The sequence below is a fragment of the Lytechinus variegatus genome, chromosome 10 (assembly GCF_018143015.1).
Source record: "Lytechinus variegatus isolate NC3 chromosome 10, Lvar_3.0, whole genome shotgun sequence".
Lineage (NCBI taxonomy): Eukaryota > Metazoa > Echinodermata > Echinoidea > Temnopleuroida > Toxopneustidae > Lytechinus > Lytechinus variegatus.
The window spans coordinates 29,685,570-29,698,562 of NC_054749.1; the positions used below are offsets into that span (position 1 = coordinate 29,685,570).

Genomic DNA, 12,993 nt, shown 5'->3' on the forward strand with positions numbered 1-12,993 from the left:
TCAGGGCAGGCTCTTACACCATAACACTTGCGTAGTACCTGACCGAGAGAGAGGAGTGTCCCGACAAAATTATTAAGAACTTTTTTATCGAGGGGGAAGGGGGGGTGGTGAAGAGACGGTTGCTTTATTAATTTTTAATTGTGAGAACATTTTCCTTTCTTCCACCTCTCATACCTACATATATATCTCTGCGATCACAATACCGTGTCAGATTACCGATACGTATAGCTTTTTTTGCTTCAAATTTTGGAGACTGATAGGGCCCCCATCTGTTCGAGATTGTACAGGATGGGATAAGCTTATCTCCAGCATAACTATACATCACTCCATTAACCAAACCATATTCATCAAACTCCAAACACAACAAAGCATTCCGAAGCATAAATAAATTACACGTTCATTTACCATTTCCCATTTATAAGGCCGTTTATTACATGCAATAAACCATTTTTTTTTCAACATTACTATTATGGTTAGCAAATTGTTTTCATCAACCTCTTTTTATAAAAGTTCACGACCGTGCGCTATGCGTACCCTGTTAAAAAACCGGCGCATTCTAGCATTTAAGGGTGTACATATATATTCGTGTTTTTAAATCTAATACCTACATTTTATTTTTGACAGTGCATAGCTGATTAAAGAAACGCCGTCATATTCAACGAATGAATGTACCGGACGATTCCAAAAGTGTTAGAAAATAAAAGAGTTAGTTAACGATTTAGCAGTGCTAATTATACTCCAACAAAAATTTATGATACAAAAATTATATTGCTATATGGTACTCTTAAATACGCAAACAGAATATCTATAAAGTGGTATATGAAAAGATAACAGAAGGAAATAGGTTGATTTTTCACAATTTCTTCAGCAAATAAACCTTCAATACCTTGCAAATTAGAATATCATTATATTCATAACATTTATAACAATTACAATATTACTTTTCTATAAAATCTGAATCTCTTTTGGTAGTCATAACTTTTTTTTTCTCACCTAGTCTGATTCAATCAGTCTCTTAACTGCCTAACGAGAACAAGTCAACAATATACAATACTGAAAACTCTCAGTGTTAAGTTTTAAATTTAACTTAATTGCTACGCCATTAAATCTGATGCAGAAATAGTTTTAAACGTTTCACTGGTGCTATAATACATAAATTAATGTAACATACATCATGGCGTTAAAAAAGAAGAATATTTACAGGCGTAGTACACATCTGAAAGACCAAAAATAAAATTAAACTAAAAAAAAAATAATAATAATGGATAAACATGTCACATATAGTTGGAATGATATATGAAATTCCTAAGACAGCAAGAAGTATAATATAAGCAAGTATTCATGTGTTTAAAATCACACATGTACAAGCATTTAGCTGCATAAGAATATACCAACACTAAGGTCATTAAACACATCCGTCATTTGAAAGTTAGGATATGACTTTGTCATTTGTGCAGAAAATCTCTTTATTTCGGTTTTAACTTTACTGTAATAGTTACAAAGTCTGTGGATTTGGAATTGTACTTCCATGTCTACATTCAACACTATTTTGATATGATCAATACAATCATTCTTTTTATTATTTTTTATTTTTAGGAATGTGGCTTGCAAAAATATCTACAGAATTATACAGGGTGGAGTAATAACTGAACAAGAAAAACTAAAATTTGAAGGAAATTATACCATTTAATGAATGATTTTTGCAGGATACAATTACAAACAAAAATCCACATTGCCCATCATGGGGAAATAAATACCTAATGCATGAGATACAATATTCAGATGTAAACAATTCATACACCATTGAAATTGAAGCGAATATGACGAAAGTACGGAAAGTGGAGGCCTAATTGCGCACATTCATTTTAGCAATATCATTATGGAATGCAAAATGTGTAATTTGATAGCATGAAGCAGTGCTATATATATGCCAAACAAACAACATTACATAATAATAAGAATAGTATACTTGAGATAATACACATATAATTTGTTTTAATCATGGAGCACGTTAGTAGCTCCATGTTTTAATTATGTAGTCAGAAATGTGCATAGCAAGATTTTGTTCAGAATCAGAATGTATGTTTCATCATGGAAAAAAGAAATAATCCATTATGCCTAACAGTAAAATGAATATTACTTTACGATGCTTACAAACATTTGTGTCATAGTATGCAAAATCATAATCAAAACATTATTGCAAATATCAAATCAGATAGTGGATTTTAAAAGGAAAAATCTTAATCACAATTTATTTTCAAAATCATTTCTCATTATGTATACACCATCTACGGTTTTAAATGTGACAAGAGAAGCTTCTGATCAGCATATTTTTGTTTTTCTAGAATTAGTCATCAAAGGTACATTCATCACCATTCCAAACAAGATCCAGTTGGAAGATGGAATCAAAGACTGACTGTATTGTTACAACATCCATTTTAAAACAGAATAACACAACACAGTTCCCGGACGAGCGGAGTGGCTTTAGCTGTTCAGCGCCTCAGGATTGCATGAGTTGTCAATGATAATGATGTGGGTGAATGGAATTATAATTTCAATCTTTCAGAAAAATCCATTGTGAATGCTCCCAATTTCGAATCTAATGTTAAGTAGGTACCATTTTCTCACTTGATGTAATCATTTGTTGAGGCCAAGGAGAGGAACGAAGAGAGTTAGTGCGTCAACAAAGACAGCTTCAAAATTATAAGATCGCAATTATTCATCTTCTTCTACTAACTTTCAAGAAATCTACAAACCTTTCCTTTCGATCTATATGAAATGATTAATGTATCCCTTGAAAAATAAGAGAAAATGGAAGTCAGTACGCAAGGCAATGAAAAAACAAAAAGATCCCAACAATCTCGCTACAGTTAAACATAATTATTATGCACCTTTGAAAAATATGTTTGTATTAAAAAAATGTACAATATTTGCAAGTGTTATAATAGATAGAGTGGCTGGCTGGTAAGCTGCTCTATACATAGCTACTTTGGAGTTGGCTTATTTCAAGCCCAATTGATTTAGAATTCCCACAACGTGTTATCACTTGATGAGGCATTGGTACCATTGGCGGTAAACAAGCCACTCTGCTCGCCCTTGATCAAATCACCACCTTCTGCTCGAATGGCAAACTTGGAGAGCTCATGGAATTCAAAGAAGAAGATACCAGGTGCCTCGCCAAGAACGATGGGCTTGGTGTTCTGACTGTCATCGCAAGACCAGTACTTTCCATTGGAATCTGAATAAAAAATAAAATAAAAAAAGAGAGAAGAAAATATGATATTGAATATTGAGCACCAATGATGGAGTAGAGATGAAAAAAATAAAATACTTGAAATTGCAAAAAGTACACAATACCAGATTGAAATTGAATTCAATGGCATTCAGGCTGGAGAAAAAGAAATCAGCCATCAGATCACATATATTCACATGACACCATTGGTTAACATGTCTGTTTATGATGTGCCAAGTCTATGATCAGAACCTGTGAGTACCAAGATATATAAATCGTAACGCTAGCCATGTTAATTTTAATTAGGCCTCCAACCATAATCAACAGATTTGCACATCTTCAAAGGGCTAATCCATTTAACCCATCAGGGGTCATGTATAACTGCATAACCCAAAACCTCAGAAAACAACCTCTTTAGGACAGAATGAATCGGTTCATCATTTCATGAAGAGGTGTAGTTTCACGAAAGGATGTGCTATGTGATTAGCAGGTTAACTGATTAACAACCTGGCCCTAAGTTAAATTTTACAGAGGATTGTGGGCCTATTTCTCAATTTGGGGGCTGAAACATTCACAAAATAATGTGTGAAGTTTCCAAGAAAGGTCAGCTTATGCAATCACAATGTTCATCATAATTACCTGATGATGGAAGTAAGACTATTCAAAGGGGAGCTAGCATACATCTAAGAATCAACAAATGTTCTGAGCAAGCAAGTTCATCCTCTGCAACAAGAATATCTAACGGAAATATAAACCAACCTTGGATAGTGTATCCACCATCCTTGTACGTCACGGTGAAGACATCGAAGTTGGATCGGTTGCAGGCCACCTTGCCATCCTTTGCCCCGACGAATCCGTGCGTGCACTTCAGCACCAACTTTGGACGGTTGATCAGACGGAAGATGAAGTCCTTCGGGGAATCCTGAAGAAGTAGATGGCCGTTGTCCCGGACACCGACGTACTTGCCACCCGGAGCACGCAGACGCATGTACTTGCCCTCGTATTCGACAGCGAACTGGCAGTCCGCTTGGTCCCTAGGTTGAGGGAATCAATTTTAACAATTATATCAGATTGCAACTCTTAACAACCTGTGCCTTTTCCAGAAAACTTTGGAAAGTATCTTGACAGGTTGCACTATGAATATTCGTAATTATTATTCATTTATTTTATTACTTTAGCATCAACATCATTCAATTGCAGAATCATATTATAAATACATGCCACATTGATGTATTCAGGGCTAGCATTCTTAATAAAAACACCCCTTTAAGTTGGACATCTACTATCAGACGTACAGCTGAAATTCATATCTTCTATATCTTTAACGCCAGAACCTGAACTTGGATACCAATTTATTTGCTATTACATCTAATTTACAGTGTCATTCACAATGTATATTTAAGTTCTCTATTTGGCTGAAAACGAATATGCAATTTTACCATAAAACACTATACTGTAACCGTTGCTACGTTAAGTAGTATTGAACCGTGGGTTAAGTCAAGAAGTGGCTGCCTGACAAGCAGCTATGAACATGCCTAAGGAATCAACAGTGAAGTACAGTATTTGGTCTATAACAATATAGGATTAGTGGTTTTGGGTTGGAAGTATGGTTCTTGTTTTGCTTCAGAGCAAATTTTAAACAATCATTTACGGAGCAGAAAAATTCTGTTCCCATCGGAGACACCAATGGTCCCTGTAAAGAAAACTATGGCAATTCTAGATTTCATTTATGTTAAGCTAAAGAAATATGGGGTAGGGTAAGATAATCATGATTCTCTCAATCAAATTACAGGGCTTTAGAGTTACACAACCTCTCTTGTTGATGATCATCTTCCTTCCCTCTTCATAGTACCATTTCATTATTCCTATTCCCCTTTTATCTTTCTTTGTCTTATTACTTGAAAAATCATAGAAAGGGTGGTCACCCCAGCCCCCCCCCCCTTGGAGCACTGCCCATGAAAGAAATGAACTTACTTTGAGGTGCCATTAGCCTGGATACCAGCAGCATATCTCTTCCAGTACTTGGCTTCCCTATTCTTCTTGAAGTCACAAACCCTAATAGCGTATGTATCGGTTTTAACAAATTCCAGCTGGAAGGTCTCTGTGTCCTCAATCTCTTCATCGACCAGAAGCTTGAATGAAACATCTTCACCTATATTATAACAGAGAGAGAAAGAGAGAGAAAGAACATGAATTAAGTTGTCTGTTAATGAGCAAGAACAACAAGTTTGGTGTTCAGCTTTTGGTGTTGGAGATTTTTTTACATCAGGACTCTGCTGCATGAAAAAACCTTTTGCCATTTTTTTACGGCAAAAATACAAGGAAACTATATGACAATTGATTGTCACGGTTATGGTCCAGTGGTTGCGACTCTCTTCTCGAAATCACACAAATGAATCCCAGCCATAGCATGTTTTCCCAAATTGGCAAATTTACCCACATTAAGCTGCACTCAACCTAGGTAAAGTGAATGAGTACCTAGCAGGATTAATTCCTTGAAATGCACTGAGTGCTGGAAGGTCGCTTGAGCTAAAACTGGTGTTATAATAACAATGTGCCCCTGAAAAGACTATTTATAGATAAATGGAGCAATTAAAAATACCTATCATTATTATCATCATCATCATTATTATTTAGTCATGTTACTTATTTCACAAAAAGATGGCCCCTTAAAAAACCCATGAGGGTTACTTGATTAATTTTGTATGTAACTGTATATGGTGAAGGCATCTCCTATTACTTTCTTACAAGAAATGAAAATATATCTACTGGCATCCCTTTTTCAAACCATGATCTGAATCCCCCAGCATGCCTTAGGTATAAATTTTCCTAGAAACACAATACCACCATGGCAAAGTAATCATCAAGAATGATGCGTCATCAAGACACAATGAGGATTACACACAATAACCACATTGACATCAGTATGTTACTCCTGCTACTTGCTTGGGATGTTTTGATGCAAGATATGCAACAACAAAAAATGTATTCCTCCTCTAAATTTGAGAATAGAATACCACTAAGTAAGTAATGAACAAATACAATATTTTGTTCAATATGATGATGATGTTGAATGTTGATGATGGTGGTCAGGAGGAGGAAGAGGATTAACTGTACTGCGTCAAATTTGTATATTTAAAAAAAAGAATCAGACGTACGAATATCTCCAGCACAGCATATAAATGATTTAGGCCGTGCAATCTGGCAATGTAACCATGAAGATGACAACTAATATGTTCTTAATTTTTCTTTCTAAAACGATAATGAAATAAATCCCGATCGCCTGTGAATAGTTACCAGCCGAAATTCGTTTATTTTCAATCTGAAGGATGAACTTTTAACCTTCAAAACATTTATTTTCAAATCTTTAGCTTTATATTCAAATCTACAATTCAAATCTAATATCCATCCGGTCACTATTCAGGCCGATCTGGATAGCTTATCAATGGATATCCCACTATCTCATTAATGTCAATCCAACAGAGTATGAAGTCGTTACCATCATCTATTAGATTTAGGTTACAACTTTTAACTTGAAAATATCTGTGAATGAAAAAAAAAATTCATTTCAAATCAAACGGGATATTATTAGAAACTAACGACTGATTAGAGTCATTATGTATATCAATTCCGTCTAAATTGAAACGAGGAATTGATATGCGAATGGGTTAAATGTTAAAGTTAAACCGTATATGGCTATGAGAACAGAAAGTGAACTTATTCTATACTGTATAATAATTATGTCTACTGAAAATAAATGCAGGAATTGATAGACATGTAAAAACGAAAGTGAATATGCCTACAAATTACCAAGCTGGAGTAATGAGCCATTAATTTTTTTGGGGGGCCAGACAGTCATGACGTTTGAAGCAAAGCAAGCGAGACACAAAAGTGTGAACTTTTTAAGTGCAAATATTTAATTTTGTAATATTTTGGTCATGAAAATTTTGGAGTCCATGGCCCAAGCTCACCATCTATTCTGAATATGAATACTATAGAGCTAAGTAGGTCAACACAAATACGAAAAAAAAAGAGTTATAACTTTGTAAAGTGCTCTTGTACTTCTATGGAAAGTATTTTTTTAGAACAACAATTCTTGTCATTTATTTCAGTTTCATAATAACTAAATTCAGCTCTCAATTTTCGAAATAATTGTCATTTGATATTCTGTCAAGCTCTTCAACTTCAATTCATTATTTGAATAGTGAAATCTTGATGGAAGTCCCTGGAAGTGCACAACGAGCAAAAATCGAATGGTAATACTGAGAAGCGTTTGGAACCCTCTTTTGGTAGAATATTCTCATTCGATCCTACACTTAAATATCCGACAGTTGGTATACTAAACAGATTTTATTGTATGATCAAAATGATAAAAAAATAAACATTGCAAAGACATTGCCGACATGCAGATCGCGTTTCTTTGTTCTACTTTCGAGATCACGATCCAACTATACAAACATCAATTGTGTAGACATGTTAAATCCAATCGAGTTCATCAATGCTTTGTCATCATCAAGAAGTTGCCTGTTTTCGGCAGCAGCAAGGTAACGTTGATTCATTTGCGTCGTGTTTTTTACAGATTTTATTTCTTATCCCCTCCTTTTTTGTTCTATTTCAGTGGTTTAACGACCACTTCAACATTCCTTCATAATGCCGATCTATTCATTTTAGATCTAGTTTTGTCCAATCAGTGGTCGATCCATGCAGGAGTGGAACGGTACCCAGTATCCAAAATGTGGTCAGCTTTTAGGGGTTAGATTTTTGTAATAACTTTTTGTTTATTCAATATGTCATTCATTCATTCATCTATCATTGTTATTTTTCTTTTAGGAAGAGTTTTTTTTTTGTTGTCCACGAACAAGTCTGTTGAGAAAAAAGGGTTATTCACGGATCTAGGGTAAGGGCAGCGGCTCTTCTTGTGGGTAATTATAACCATTTTTGGAAGTAATAATTTTGGACGGGGCAAAGTGCTTCTGGAAATGACGGGGACCTTAATTATTAGAAATGTTCTGCCCATCGTAGCAAGGTGTTCCAGATACAGTGGCAATGCTGTCATCGTTGTACATTCATTTCCTACCAGGTAACTACTTGGTAGTATAGGAATGTATATTATGTAACAGTTGCCAGTGTAGCAAGTATAAATCCACTAATCACCAGATTAAAATTTTCACGATTGAAAAAGAGTATCCGACGAATGTGAAGGTAAATAATCAGATGCCACGATGACGAAATAGAACCTCGATGTCTACATAGCTCTTGATCATAAATAAATCTCAGAAGATTTAACAGTTTAGTAAAATACGCAATGTTTGCACGAATGACGATGTTGTTAGATTACTTCGAGCAAATAAGTGAATGGTATCGTCAAAAATTTGAATAATTTGTATTCTTGTTTTGTTTACTTCTTTTCAATCATCTCAGCCAGAACATTTAAAATCGGATGAACAGAGACGGAAATATATTTTGAAGCGGTCAAGAACACTGGAAAAACGCTGTTCAAAATTTTATATAAGCACTTTGTTCAAGCCCGTCATTCTAATATCTATTGTTTAAACTTTAAAAACAACGTTTTGGCCTTTAAAACAACTGTTAAACCTTTTTTAACAAGTTGTTAAAAAGTTTAAACAACTTGTTGTAAGAGAGACAGGCTTAAACAACGTGTTTTTTTTTTACTGTGTAATGCTTTCGTGATTGTCTGGCTACGTGCTTATATAGTTTTTTTGCGGAGGTTACCGGGGTGGGGTTTGAACACACGAACCTTTGACATGTTTGATTACAAGGGGAGAACCACTGAGCCCCCACCCAGACTATATCAAGCAGGAAATATATGTCATGACTTCTCATGCATAAGGTTTGGCTCGATGATAAGCCAAAATTGACAATACTTTTACATTTATCTTCACTGTGCTATTTTCATGGTTTTTCTCATGCTTCAATGATGAAGGAAACTTTTAGGGATGATGGTAAGCCACAAGTCAACCATACTTTAAATCAGAGTGTATATTAAGCCCGATTCCAAAAGACAGGCAATTGTGTTTTAAACCGAACGACATCTAAAGTCATATGGATTTTGATCATGGTCAAAGCATGACAAGATAAATCCAAATTTACACAGTGATTTCGAGCCAACAAATTGTCAATAACCAATATCAGGTTATTCAGTCTGAAGCACCTCTTGATATCTAATAGACAACGCACTTCAACTTTTGAGTTTGATTACAGTCGAGCACTCAAAGATCCACACAATCTCCTATGCATGCAATTGAAGGGAGGGATGTATATGTTTATTCAACTTCAAATCAAGAAGTCAAACGTCAACAATGCTACTTCGTTTCAAAATCTCAATTTTTTTTTCAAAATCGCGATAAGTTACATATTTGGGTTTAGACAATGGGATTTTAATTCTTCACAAACGTGCAACAATCTGTTAAACAGATTCTTACCTCCATCACGTCCATTCGGGATAATGGAACTACTAGTAATGTATAACCATGAAGATTGCTCGGTACAACAAACACCAATATTCTTCGAGAGACAGCAAATCCAAAAGCCATGTCCCCTCTTTTCAGTGATACCATATTAGTAACATCGATATTATAATTACTTATTGTCATCTACATTCAGACTCTTGTCTTTCCTCCTTTATTCTTCTCGAACTTCAGCATATACAACTAAAATAAACAGTGATGAATAAGATGTGATTTTCCAAGCGAAAGTGGTGGAAACAAGGCGACTAAAGTAGCCGATGTTACCCTCTAATTAGTAGTAAAGAGAAATAATTCATCTTTTCCTGTTGCCATAGACTTATGAGATTATGATGATGATCATGATTATGAACACCACTTGTTTAGCGCCATATTCTGTCAAAAAGAAATATTTTCAAGGGCACTGGCTCTCCAATTATGTCACACATTCTTTAAAAGTTGCTGGAATTGGAAAAGATGTGTAGTTCAGATTTGAAGGTCTCGTTGTTGTTACAATAACGATGTTGTTTACGATGTTGTTTCTGTATACATATCAATAAAAAACAAGCTGCGGTGTGGCATGCGTTATAGAATCCCAACACCCCCCCCCCCCCCGGCCGCACAATCAAAATCATAGTCTGCATGGGCTGTCTCACAACTGAAACGACGAACTGACGAAGCATGACGACTTAATAAATAATGGCATCATCTAAACAGCAAATGAGCCCCAGAACTATTATTGTTGTTAATGAAAATGACAGCGATGCCAATGACATTGGATATTCGACGGTGCCTGGTCGAGTACTTAGCTGGACGAGATCATGCTGGGCGATGTTTGCGATACCACTGCGACACTGAGGGGATGCATCATTACACATTATTTCTGTTTTAAAGGGAAAGTGTAATGGATGCATTATGTAAAAGTCTGGAATAGCCACATTTGGATTGATAAAAAAGGAGTCTTGGCCAGTTGGCTCTGATGTTCATTGCATGCCTTTGTTGTTTATTGTTAGATTATTTTATTGGAGATCAATGTAATTTAACAACTTGTGATTTACAAAATTGTCCCACTTCAAAGTTTTCACCATGCACCAGCGTGCACTCATCACCTTTAAATCTAAGAATTTCGAATACACTGGATCTAAGCAAAATGAAAAATGATAAAAAGACATATCGGGGCTAGTATCTGGTGAATTTCGAGTCCCAATAAGTATAGGCCTCGTCCCTAAATATAGGGACTATCTATCACCAAGTACATATTTCGTGCTTTTAACAATTTCCTCATCAATATTGACTTAATATAGACATAGCTACACAAAAGTCTAAAATACGATGTGAAAATTTGATTTTAAGCAGAAAGCCCGAAGTGAATGGCAACAATACACAGTGAAGAAATTATCCAGTTTACGCCCTCTGGCGTGTGGTAGATGGCTTACAATAATTTTTATTTTCTGTTGACTACTTCTTGTAGCTTGCTGCCAATAAATCCAAGGACTGTAACCACTTCATGCTGTAACTGTTCAGACAATATCTGACAATGAACAACCCCTTCTGAAGCTAAATACATCAACCCATATATTGATGTCCTTTCTCGAGGACACACAATGTGAGATGATTCGCCATGATCGGACTATGATATATGGCTTTAATTTTCTAATTTCATCCTTGCACACATCAGAGGTGTCAAGCCAGGCGCAGGTGGGCTGTGTTATCATTTTCATTCATTTGGTCAACGTTAAGAGCAAAGGAAGGGGATCAATACCATCACATAATTTATGTTTTTAACCAGATTCATAGTTTTACACCCATCACCATTTCGAGCGGGAGACTGCCCCCCTCCCCGCAATTAAATTTGGTGAGGGGTCAGTTATAGTTAAAAAAAACTCCGATAAAAATGAAAAGCTTACCGAATGAATGATTTGTATAAATTAACAATGAAGTGATTACAATAATACTATAGGGTAAGATGAATAATTGAATAAATAAACAAGTAGGTAGGTTACTGAATGAATTAATGAAATATAGAATTATAATTGGATACTATGAATAAGTGAATGCATGAATATGAATGAAACCCAATATATGAATTAACTGATGAATAAACAAACATTACTAATAAAACTATAAATATATATATATATATATATATATATATATATATATATATATATATAGGCATATGTTTAAGTTATAAAAAAAAACAATCAATTCACTGAATAGATAACACGATCTTTAAAGGATGCTTTTGAAACGCATCAAGTCCATAAACGTATTTTCAATTAAATACTCGATATAATGCCTGTAACATGGATGCCATCGCTGTCAAATTAATCATCATTGAATCTAACCAATGCTCCTTTTCAATATATATATATATATGGACTGCATGGATATATATATATCAAGGGCCTATATATCATTCCAATAAAACATTGCCAGATCATAATTCTAGCATGCTTATCAATTAATATACAGTCATGTGTTTCTACAACAATGACAAAAATACTCCGAAATCATATTGTCAGTGGCATGCAATATGAATTTTGAATTCCTAACATTTTACATTTGACAAGATAAGGAAGTGACTTTGGTTGAATTATTATTCCCTGTATCTTCAGATGAGGCCGTTTTGGTATAATGTAATGAAATTACTACCAGGATATAGGGCATTTCCTTTTAGAATTGATGAATAAGGAGCAGGGAAAAACAATACATGTGTTTATGCCTAAGTAAGAAATGTATTCCCAAGTTTACCAGTGTTCCAGAAAAATTAGACTGTTACGGCAGAGATAAATATGATGGTGTGTGTGGCCTACATGTTTTTATGTAACTCTGGATAATAAACGATATTCTGTTCGTTGTTTAAGCCTATACTTGTGTGTAAGTAACCAAATAACTAGACACTGAATGAGATGGAGTGCGAAAGCGCGACAAACAAGTAATCGGGCTTTTAGGGTTTAAGGCTAAGCCGGTGGAACTGGGCCCAATGTTCCACAGATAGCATCAATGTAACTGACATGAACCTGGTCATACCAACGAAATTTATACACGATGTTTTACGACAATGATTCTAGCGGACATCACGTGGTCGTATAATTTCTCTAGCGGCCAATCTGTCTGGATTTCTAGTATGTGTCTCTAATTGCTAAGCACACGATAAGCCTTTCATAATCTAATTACGAAGTGATGATTTGTGTACAGAATGTATTATCACCATGCCCAACCCACTCTTGGGCGACTACAAGGGTGTGTATCTGTTTGATCAATATGTTCTCTGCTGTGACAAGGTTATTATTT

The 12,993-nt window shown here is 35.1% G+C and overlaps 1 protein-coding gene across 1 annotated transcript in view; it reads right to left on the reverse strand.

Annotated features, from left to right (window-relative positions):
- Positions 1 to 407: 407 nt before the first annotated feature.
- LOC121423143 (fascin-like) overlaps positions 408 to 12,993 on the reverse strand; it is a 40,171-nt gene continuing 27,585 nt past the window's right edge. Inside the window, exons 3-5 of the mRNA XM_041618443.1 lie at positions 5,207 to 5,384; positions 3,992 to 4,266; positions 408 to 3,238 (exon numbers count right to left, since the gene is read on the reverse strand). Coding sequence (XP_041474377.1) covers positions 3,021 to 3,238; positions 3,992 to 4,266; positions 5,207 to 5,384 — 671 coding nt within the window. The 3' untranslated portion in view covers positions 408 to 3,020. The remainder of the gene's footprint in view (positions 3,239 to 3,991; positions 4,267 to 5,206; positions 5,385 to 12,993) is intronic.